Raw genomic sequence first — 11946 nt, 5'->3', positions numbered from 1 at the left:
ACTCTTTCCTGCCATGGCAGGGGGTTGGACTTAATGATCTGCTCAGGTCCCTTCTGACCCAACCGACTATGAAATTATGAAACCATGATATCACTGACCAGTGGAAGCTCCTGCAAGTCAAAGCTTTAACTAATTTACAACCTTCTTTAGACACCATTTTCTTTCTCCATTTCAACCTCATGATCAGGCTGATTGGTAACTTGATTAATACCTGATTGATATGATCAGCCCAACTGATACCTTCAAAGATCTATGACCATATATCCAGAATATCTATTCATTTTTGCAATTAAAAGAATGTTTATGTGTAGATGAGATGTAGCATTCCTGGAAGTTGCTGGATTGACAGTCCTGGGGACTGAAGCCTACTTCATAACCAGAACAAGCTTGATTCTCATCTTGCACCAGTGTAAATAAGGAGTAATTCTAGTGAAGTCAAGTGGTATAAAACAATTCTAAGTGAGATCAGATCCAGGCCCATTGAACATGGCAGACAGGCAGTAGCCCTGCAGTCTTTATTAAACTGACCTGGCAACAAGCCACAGAGCAAACCTAGAGGGAGCACTTGGAGAACATAAGAACCTAAGAATATAAGAAGTGCTATATTGGGTCAGACCATTGGTTCATCTCACCCAGTATTCTGTTTCTACCAGTGGCACAAAGAAGCACAGATCATTCTCTAAAGAACTTCCCTAATGGGATCTCTGCTGGGGTATAAACTTGGGCAACAAATCTTTATCAATAAAGATGGTTAGTTTGGGGCTCAGTTCTGCAAGGGTCTGAGTACTCTGGTACTGATGTATCAATTTATTCAACTTCAAGCAGGTGAGCAGTCCATTTATTGCAATAATTATTCCAAATTCATTTTGACTTAAAGTTAAGCACATACTAAAGTGCTAAGCAAATATTAATGTGCTAATGCTAAACTAAGCATATGCTAAAGTGTTTTTTTGGACTGGGACCAGAATTCTCACTGTCTTGCAGGATTAAGCCCTGCTTGAGATGGACACTTGTCTGGTGGGAGCTTGTGTAAGATTGCCAGGTCCACTCTACAAAGGCTGCTGAACATCTATCAGCTGGTAGCTGTGGATCACTGCTGATCTAAGCTGGAATCAAGGCAGTGAACCAGAGGTGAAGGGCCCAATATCCTGCTACAAATCTCTTCACACATCTGCCTGGTCCCTATTATTAGTCAACACTGTTGTCTGCTCAAATGGAGATAAAAGCATTTTCTGTTCTCTAAGGGATGAGAACTCAAGTTTCAGAAGTTAAAAAAATGTCTGGAAAACTTGATGGTGATGATAAAAAACCCTCTCAATTACAAAAATGTACGCCTTAAATACCAGAGGTGTCTTTAACTCTCACTCCAGTTTTACTGGCATACGTTCATTCCTTTTGGAGGCAAGTCTAATCCTTTGCACCCTGAGCACTCTTTGCCTGATTCTCATGGGCAAATAACCAGTCAGCAGGGCCAGAAAAAACTCTAGAAGACTCGCATGGGGAAAACTGGGGTGTCATTTCTGTTGTTCCTGTGCTTGCTCCTATGGGGCATTTAGAAAATCCCTAAACCAGAACCTGAACTGCTGTACAGTGGCCTCATACTGGGATTGAAGTTGATTTACACCTATTGAAGATCTAGCTCCAGATGATTAATTTAAATCCTTAGCGTTCCCATTTGTTTACACTGTGCTTTTTTATGCTTCTGGTGCCCCCTCCCCATTTTGCTCTTCCAAATATGATAAAAAGACAAGGTGAAATACCAAGAGGAGCATCATATGACCTAATTACTCTGGAAAGGGGTTTAGCTATAGTATTAAGTCCTCAGTGAAAAGACACAAACAGAATACCACCTGGTTTGTCATGTTCCTATGTTCTTGCAAAACTTAGGGTTGTTTCCATGGCACAGCCGCAGAACTAATCAAGGGGTAAAATGATGGTTCTGATGCAGTCACACAGTTTTGCCACTGACTTCAGTGAAGCCACAATTTCAACCAAGACCTCTGAAAAGCAAGATGGTAACTGAACTGGAAACAACAGATCTATAGTTTTTGCCATTCAGGAATAAATAAAGTGGTGATTAGATTGCCAGTAATTAACTTGTCCCCAGGGACCACAGTTCTTTTCCCTACAATAGGGTGTTTGTGGAAAACAGTAATGACAACTATATGGACTCTGTTGCCTCACAATGACCTGAATGTTGACATTTTACCAGGCCCTGTTCACATTTTAACCCCCCATTAACTAGACTCATCCATTAAGAAAATACTTCTAAAATGTAGAACAGGAAACAGGTGCTGACAGATGAGCATTAAAGAAGAACAAGGCAAAGAAGGAACTAGGGCTAAAAACAGATTTCATTTTTGTTGCAGCATCAGCTGTGCCAGGATACATACCAGCACAGCTGATCTGACTGATCACCAAAAACAGATGTTGCTATTGTCCTGCAGGGTCAGGCCCTTGCTGCTCTCAGGGCTTCAGAGGCCCAATCCAGCTCTAATGTGTGCCATGGGAATCCTCTGCAGGGGATTCCCAGGGTGCAGCAACATGAAACACATGTCCCAGGAATCCTGCAGGATATGTATGGGCAAGCATGGAAAAGGGAACTCCCATAGTGGTTACCTGTTCCATGTTTTTAGACTGAGCCCCAAATCAGGGATTTCTGGGGAGTATCTCTGCAAGAGGGGCACCTGGGCTGGTGCGCCCAAGGCTTCAGGGATGATCCTGTGCATCTGGGGAATTCCTCTGGGCCCCTGAAGCCCTGGGAAAACCTGCCTGGGGTGACTGGAGAGCATGGGCAGCTCTAGGCTGCCTATGTTCTCCTGGCATAAAGCAAACATTATGTCAGCTGCAAAAAAGCAGCACAAATTTATACTACCTGTTGTCACAGCCTCAATTTTGGGCATTTGTGGAATGACAAGGGGCATGGATGCCTGTTTGTTTGGACTTTGTGCTGCCATAAAAACTTGTATGGCACCACAAAGGCAACAGTTGCTTCCAGTCTATGAGGCAGAGATAAAATGCTTCTGCTTCTTCAGAGAAGCATGAAGCATGTCAGAACTAGTGAATATGAACAGGGAAAGGAACCTGTGAATTGTTTTCTGTTTTTAATTAATAAAGGACTCATAACTGCTCACCCAAAATGATGAACTTTGGTGTACAAGTTTACAGTGTGGACAGAAAGGTAAACATTTTCAAAAGTACCAGGGGGACTCAGGAACCCAAATCCCATTGACTTTATCTCTGAAAATTCGTTATTATGGGTTTGAGACCAATACCAAGTTGCATGGTCTTATGTGAACTGTGGTACAAATCTTGCTTTTGCCTGTCCTCTGCTGTGGGTGGAGTTAAATCCACATAGAAAGGTCCATGGTGGCTCCCTGGATGTTTGAGTGGTAGGACCAAGAAGAGGCCAGAAGAGAAGTGTATGGGAGCCCAGTGAATCCACTCAGTACAAATCTACTGTCATTGGCCATCACCTGAGGTGCAAAAGCAGCAGCATAAACTGCTACTCTGTGACTACAGCAAGGGCCACGGAGTGGCTTTTCTTCTACCCTGAGGCACAACATACTCCCCAGAACACCTGGCTGGCCCCCTCTGAAGCTGGGCTTGCCAGAAGTGACAGGATTAAAGAGCTTGGTTTGGGTGATTTGCAAGGAAACTGTACCTGAGTGCGTGGTTCCTGGCCAGGCTTGGCTGACGCTCCTGCAGCATCTCAAAAATATTTGGCTGGCGAAGAAATGCAACAATCTTATCATTGTAAGCTGGAAAAGAGAAAGACCATGGGAGCTTTTCTTTACTAACCAGTGACACTTTGGGAGGTCACCACAAGTGAAAAATACCAATCAAATTGTGATAATACAGTATATAGAGCGCACTGAGAGTAAGTTGCAAAATAATGCAAAATGATTGCCTCCCTGGGCTCATCTACACATGCAATTAGTGTGCCTGAATAAACTTTGGTGCAGTTCACACCAGAGTTTACTGCTCTCAAGGTGCAGAGTTTACATGTGCTCTTTGGACAGCAGCACATTGGACTGGAACAGAGGCCTGGGGGGTCAGCCTGCCAGCCCGGAGCTGCTCTGCCCCAGCTCCACATGCTGCAGAGGGGCTGGCTGGGACACAAGAGTGCTTCAGTACAGTGCTAGCTGGCACACTGTAGCACCCTCATTATCCAGACAGCCCTGGTTACTGTTTACATGTGCATTGTGGGAAAGTAAATAACTCCACCATAGGATAGAACTTGTGTCAGGCAGTAGTATCCTACAGTGGAGTTAATTATTTTACTCCGGCCTAATAGTGCTGCTCATATAGACAGTGGGTATGTCTATCTGTGAATTAAGGCACTTTTCCCAAATTTAAATTTAAATTTAGTACTTCCAATGTGACATACTAAACAAATGCGCATTAAGCTGCCTTAACGTGCATAGTTTGTAACTGACACTTAATGCGCAGTAGCTTATTTTACTGTGTATTAGCACAATAGCATGGTTTTTTATGTGCAACAAAATAGGCTACTGCACATTAAAGTGCACATGTACATGTGCCCAGTCATGCTTTAGTGTGGAGTTAATTAGTCAACTCTGCATAAAGCACACATGTAGATGCCCCTCACTGAGAAAGAGCTGGTGAAAAGTGAGAAGAGGGATGTACTTATTAAATGGTCCTTAAACACTTTCTGCTAAATGCCACTTGCAAGTGAAAACAAAGGCCTGACTTACCCAGAGGCAATGCTTCATGGTGGTGCTGGTTTCGAATAGCTGTTACGAGGCTGTTTCCTGGCCTGGTCATCAGAGAAACTCCCCTATTTCGGGAAACTTCTGAGGCCTAGAGTGAAAAAGGGAAAAACAAAATATTGTAACTTAGATGGACAGCAACACATAAGCTGATGAAACCTCTTATACTTTTTCTTTTCCATGACTTCAATCCAGGGCCATGAACAGGAAAATTGATTTTTTTAAAAAAAGTTATTGGCCAGAGTTTTTGACATAGCATCCTAAAGCAGGACTCAACACATGCATGTTAATAACATAACAATTACCTTAGGCAAAAACTTTCAAGACCAGCAATAGCTTTCCATTCTGATGGTCAAATTTTCAGCCAGCTTCAGGAAGACACTTCATTCTCTGTTTCCAAATGGATGCCTACAATTAAACTTGTCTACACTATAAAATTTGGCCTTTAACTGTGCTTGCACAGCTAGTTAAAACAAAGCTTTCCTAGTGTAAATTCAATTATACATACCAGTATAAAAAATGCTAATGCTGGGATAACTTATTTAGGTTCTTTGAAGTAAAATAAGCTATAACAGTTTAAACACTTTGTACTAAAATAACTGTATTTACATTAGATATTTTATAACATCACACCCTACTTACTTTTGTAAAAAAAAATCTCCTTAGCCAACATAGCTGTGCAGGTTAAAATGTGTACATACAGCGAACAGGCCTTTACACCCAATTATCACACTCAATTTTCTGGACAAATGCCCCACACATGAAGAAATAGGCACCTATGCCATTGTATAAAAAAACGGACTTTTTAAAAAAAATTTGGCCGTAATATGTTTACTTGGCATCTTGGGATGGAAATCATTATTGGAATAGCATGAATAAAACACAGAACTGGAATAGAAAACATTCTTCTTTAACTGGGTTTGTGTTAATATGAATGGAAATTATGTGGACTTAAAAGAAAAAACACTTTGATGAACAGAAACAGGATGGGCCAAATCCAACAAACTCTTGAGAAAGTTAACTGACATCTCAGGCCCTTTATGTGGATTTTAGATCCTGGTTCTCCTGGGAAGGCATGTAACTGCATAAGCTGGAGAGAAATGGAAGAGCAGAAAGAGAACCCTTCCAAACATTTGTCCAATAGCTTAGTGCAGGGACTGTCAACCTGGGGTATGCATACCTCCAGGGGTACTTAGAAAGTTGCTAGGATGTATGCAAGGGTGGGCAGGGATGAAGCACTGCCACTCAGCACCCGGTGCAGCTGCCTCCTAGGAGCGGGGCTGGGGGGTGGAGTGGGGGGGTAAGAGCAGCGGCACCCTTCTGTGTTACGCAGCCACAGCCACAGCCACCACCATCCACCACCCTGCACCCCTGTCACTGCATGCAATCCCCTCCCTCTCCATGATGCTGCATCTGGCCGCCACCGGGCCCACTCCCCCACCCCCTCTGCATCTGCCACCAGAAAGGATACTCTCCTTAAAAAAGGTTGAAAACGCCTGGCTTAGTGATTAGGGCACTTGGTCAAGAGATGGCAGGCAGGTTCTAGGCTCTCCTCAGCCAAAGGGGCTTTGAATAAACACCTTCCACTTCCCAACAAAGTGTCATAACCACCAGGTTGAGGAGTAGGCACTGCCCAGAGTATCCTTCTGCCCTCTTGATGAAGTGTGCCCACTGGACAATCAAGAAGAGAAGATGTGTGGGATGGGGCCAGAAGGACAGCAAGCCAGAGGGATCTTGCTCTGGGGCTCAATGGGAAGGGCACTGGTATTCCAGAGTAGATCTATATTGAAGTTACTGGAGTCATACTGGCATAAAATCAGTGTGGGTGAGATGAGAATCACGTCAGATATACCACTCCCATACAAATACCCATTCCCAATCTGTGGAGTGGAGAGTTGCTTATTTTTTATTTTATAAAATTGTAGTGCTTAGCAATCACTTCAGAGAGAGGTCGCTCCTACCCTATTACTTGTGATGCTTCACTCTGAATCCAAGCTCCACATGATGCCAATCAGATTTCAGTGTCTGATAATTACCATGTCTTCTAACTGGCTCCAAATGAGGATCAAGCAGCTTAATGTGCCTGACATGTCACTTTTGTAACATATAAAACATAAAAAGCACAGTAGGTGAGGGAGTGGTAGTCAATACATGTCAGACAAGAAAAAAAATTGATGGCAATTAAATACACTGATTAAATGTACTGTAATTGATAATCCAGAGCTCCTGCTAATGTGTACTGTGCATTTTTTACTCTATAAGCAATTATCTGATTTTCATCTTGCCTTCATTAGTTGTACATAGATACATCAATGAAGTCACTCTAAACCTATGCCAATGCTTATAAGAGGAGGATGGGATTGGATACAAAGTGTTTCATGCCTTGGAGGTGTTAATGTTGGCAATACCCTGCCTGTCTGTAAAGACAAGTTTATGACTTAAACCTTCAGTGGGTCATTTACAGTATATTAACTTCACCAGTAAGTACTCTGTGGGGAATGCTGCTATTTTAACAACATTTATTGAATCTATAACTTTGGAAAGTGGCAAAGATGAAGTGAAAAGCTTGGCAGTAAAACTAGCCATCTCACAATCACACACAATATTCATCTCTTCCTATTGGACAACAGGGTTTGAGTAAGTTTTGAAAGAACAGAGAGATGCACTCAGTCTGCCTTTGTTGTCCTGTTCTGTAGGCCACGTCCCTCAAGCCCTTGTAAGTGAAACAGAGTTTGCTACATTCGTTGTCATGCTTTTATAAGAGAATTTTGCCCTCTCAAACACATGCTATAACTTCTCTTCCATGATCCCTTTGTCTCTTCTCTCTTCCATGCCTTTTTCATGTCAGCCAATGCTTAGGACATGCTTTCATATGGCCTTACCCCTTCTGAAAACTGCTTTTTCTCTAATAAGACTGAGCTGTTGGGTCTATCTTAAGTGGTTGACCCTGTTCTCCCACAGTGACAAGTAATGGAAGGGATGGGTATACAGAAGGGAAGGAATGAAAATTACTTAAAAAGAAGAGCAATGAAAGCAAAAGCAAAGTGAAAGAATCAAGAATGAACCTATTATGTGCAAAACTACTGAATAAATCCCACAGTCTTTGTATGCCGTACTACTCGTTTCCACAATGTCATTAGGCCATGCTATGCTACATATGCTCTTGACCCTTCAACACTTACACACACAAGTACATTTATTCTAACACATGGTCCCATTTGATGTGCAGCTATGACTTGGTAGCAGGAAAATTCCAAATCACCTTCATCCTTCCCTTTTCTGTTCTGCACCCCTCTTTTAGCTAATTCAATAATACTGATTACTCCAATGCTAAGTTTAATTAAAGCATCTTGTCTGCCTTGATTTTCTAATTGAAACAATTAATTTAGATTATCACATTATTTTCCAGTTTTTAAAGAAGTGGCACTGGTAATGATTTAGTGGCTTGACTTGTCTAGCGGTTAGATAATTTGACGGATTTATAGACTGAGTTTAACAGCCTCATAATTTTCCCCAGTAGATTGCAACCAGATAGCTGGGAACTCTTTCAGCGCCAAAAGCCATGGTAGCAGCTTGTTTTTTTCCTCATTTGGATTTCATGTCTGTGATTTACTGCAGCCTTCAATGGACATTTGGGGCTGCTGTCCATCTGCATTCTGCCACCGATCACTTTTTGGGAGAGTGAGCAGATGGCACACCCCATTTTCTTTCCCTTTCTCTCCACAACAGCCTCTGTATTCCACAAAGGGTTTTCTGCTTCCCCATCACACACAGCCACCAGTTTTGGCTCAAACTGCTACCTACTGATAAGGAAGGGGAACCAATTAAAGGAAACGGTGAATGGTTTAGATGCTAGTGACCTGTTGATTTCTGGAGTGGTAGAGCTTACATGCGTGTGCATCTTGTCTTAGGTTTTTAGCTGATTACTTCAACAGCAGCACCTCAGTTTAACATGAACTAGCCGGCTGGCTTTTCAGATTTTTAAAGGCAAGTGGGATTAGCTTCAACATTTTTCCTTTGCAAAACAGGAAAGATAGATGCCCTTACTCTAAAACTGATGACCATTGAAAAATCTGTAGAACACAATGCTGTTAAATTCAGGCAGCTTTAACAATGGACATCTTAAGCCTTTACAGGGGTCTTTGATTTAGAGAGAGAATTTGGTGCAAAGGAAAGTATAAATATTAGAGAATAGTTTTGGAATCATAAATGCATGGGGGCTTTGTTCCATTCCAACAAGAGGAAAGTGTAATAGGAGAGTGTTTCACCATATCAATAATACATTTAGATATTAAATAAAATGCAAAGATTAAGGAAGAAACTTGCTACATTTAGGAAGTCATATTTATGTGTTCCAATAATATAGGGCAGGTTTACTTTAAAAGTACATTCGAAATGTTAAAAAATGATTTTTTTTTTATTAGCAGTGTGAGCTTCAGGCAACTGTGTTAAACTCCACAAAACAGCAGCTTTTTTTTTTTTAGTTGGGAATCAATGTCAGATTCTTATGAGGCAAACGGATTGAACAGATTAATGTATTTTAAAGCTTGAAGGGACTGTTAGATTAGCTAGTCTGCATTCCTCTAAAACACAGGTCATTACTTTTCTTCCATTTACCCATATACTAAAGCCAACAGCTTATATTTGGTTAAAATATATCTTCCAGAAAGGAATCCAGTCTTGATTTGAAGATATCAAGAAATGGAAAATCTATTATTTCCTTTGGTGGTTTGTTCCAATAGTAAATCACCCTCACTGTTCCAATTTCAATTTGTGTGGCTTCAGTTCCTAGCCACAGGGTCTTGTTATGGCTTTCTCTGCTAGGTTAAAGAGACATTTAGAATTTGGTATTTTCTGCATGGGAAGGTGCTTAGATATTGTAATCATATCACTTCTTGATCTTCTTTCTGAGAAGCTAACCAGATGGGGACTTGTAAGTCTGTCACTGTAGAACATTTTCTCTTTCCCTCAAATCTTTTTTTTATATTTCTTTTCTGTACTTTCTCCAATTTTTTAACATCCTTTTTAAAATGCAGATACCAGAACTGGTTGCAGCATTCCAGTAGAAATCTATCCAGTGCTGTATGTGGAAAAATAAATCTTCTCCACTTCTACTCACTTCTCCCCTGTATATACAGTAAGGGGCATGAGTTCTTTATTGCCATAACATTGCAATGGGAATTCATTGAATTATTTACCCACTATGACCATTTAGGCCTATTCAGTCACTGCTTTCCAGCACACAGTCCTCATTCTGTAAGGAAGACCTGCACTTTTTGCTCCTAGATTTCACTTTATTAAAATGCATTGTGTTCAAATTGAGCCCAGCTCACCAAACAACCTTGACTGTTCTATATACCTGCTCATCATTATTTAGCATTTGTTAATTTTTGTGTCATCTGCAATAAGCTGTAGTTAACTTCCACATCACTGATGAAAATGTTACACAACATTAGGCCTTGTCAGTAACGTAACTAGGGGTGAGCAAGAGGGATGTCAGCCCCAGGCACTGAATAGGAGGGGTGCCAAAACTGTCCCCCACTCCCATGGAATCTGTTTTGGCAGCAAGACCAGTCCCACAGCATTGCTCTTGCAGCAGCAAGCAGTGCACAGTGCTGCCACTTTGGCTAGGGACAGAAGTTACACATAAACTGGTTTAAGTGATCAGAAACTGGTTTAAACCTGTAACAGAACAGAAGTTCAGTGCACATAAACCAGTTTCAAAATGGCTGAAACTGGTTTAAGATAAACCTGGTTGAATATAGTGTCAGACTTAACTGATTTAGGTTGGTTTATGAAACTTCTGTCCCAGACCCCTTCCTGGTTCCAGTTAAATCAGAGTCCCCCAGCTTCCCAGAATGCTTTCTAGCCCTGGGCTGTGCTGTGCTGTCTGCTCCATAAAGCAGGGATGACCCTGCCCCTCTGCTCCCTAGCTGGAGCGGTGAGGGCTGGCTCACTGTCCCTCCCGGCAAACCCTGGCTGGGGTCAGGGAGAGGAGTTAAATTTACCTCCCCCAGAGTATGGAGCTGCCCTGCCCTGCCCTGCCCTGCTGGCTGCGACTGTGGACTACAAATCCCAGAAGCACCTGGAAGCAGGAAGAGGAAGTGATGAGCAGCTCTGCAGAGTCCTGCTGCTGTGACTCTGGACTGCAAATCCCAGAGACCTCAGGAGCAGCAGGAAGAGTAAGTGAACACACCTCCCAGGCTGTGTTTATAATTTTCAGCTTATAGTTTTTCAGAGAAAGAACTATTCTCGTTCAAGCTTTTATGAATTAATTGCTACAATGTCCTCCCCACCAGCTGTGCCCCCTCTGCTTCAGCAGGGAGTGGGGAAAAGCCTTGGACTGGCTGGTAGGTGTGCTCTAGCACTCCCCATCTTCTGGCTTTAGTCACTGTAGGCATGTAGCTGCATTTCCTGAATTAAAAGTGAATATGTGTTTATTTGTTTTTCAGTTCAAACACTGCAGCTTAGACTAAGCTGCAAAGACTGAATCAATTTAGCTTTGGGCTTCTTGACTGTCTGTACTTAACCTTCAAGAACAAGAGATAGGGCAGAGTATGCGGCGACAGTAGCAGCAGCTGGAGACTGTTTTGGGTAAGACTCCCGTGTACACCTTCCCCCCACCCTCGGAACTGTGACTACCCTGCACAGGGTTTCCCTAGGGCACAAACTCTGCTTGTTATGGTGCTAAGCCTTGCAATGATCCCCATGGAACCCAACTAGTTAGAATTGTATTTCATAATATTTCCTCATTAACAGTCATTTTTTGAGTTAGGCCAGTCAGCCAGGCTTTACTCATTTAATGCATGCCCTGTGGTCATAGTGCTAATTTTTAAACAGTGTCACATAGTCCTAAAGTCAAACATCATACAAGTCTAATTACAATGCATCTACAAGCTTGCCTTTAGCAACCAAACTTGCACATCGGCATTGATGCCTACAGAGTCAGATGGATTGCAGATTGGCTGAAGGGTCATACTCAGAGGGTGGTGGTGGTGGACGGGTCATATTTGACCTGGGCAGAAGTGGGCAGCGGAGTCCCCCAGGGCTCGGTTCTTGGGCCCGCACTGTTCAATCTCTTTAGCAGTGATTTGGACGATGGGGTGAAAAGCAACCTGTTTAAATTCGCTGATGATACCAAAATTTGGGGTAAGGTGAGCACGCTAGTAGGGAGGGAAAGACTGCAGCAAGACCTGGATAGGTTACAGGGGTG

General features: G+C 42.3%; 1 protein-coding gene across 1 annotated transcript in view; it reads right to left on the bottom strand.

The window, feature by feature from the left end:
* Nucleotides 1-11946, bottom strand: part of HECW1 (HECT, C2 and WW domain containing E3 ubiquitin protein ligase 1) — a 298561-nt gene that overhangs the window by 63562 nt on the left and 223053 nt on the right. The window contains exons 16-17 of the mRNA XM_019539214.1: nt 4719-4824; nt 3665-3761 (exon numbers count right to left, since the gene is read on the bottom strand). Coding sequence (XP_019394759.1) covers nt 3665-3761; nt 4719-4824 — 203 coding nt within the window. The remainder of the gene's footprint in view (nt 1-3664; nt 3762-4718; nt 4825-11946) is intronic.

This window comes from Crocodylus porosus, unplaced genomic scaffold (genome assembly GCF_001723895.1).
Source record: "Crocodylus porosus isolate Cpor-Errol unplaced genomic scaffold, CroPor_comp1, whole genome shotgun sequence".
NCBI lineage: Eukaryota > Metazoa > Chordata > Crocodylia > Crocodylidae > Crocodylus > Crocodylus porosus.
This window is presented reverse-complemented; position numbering and strand designations above follow the sequence as displayed.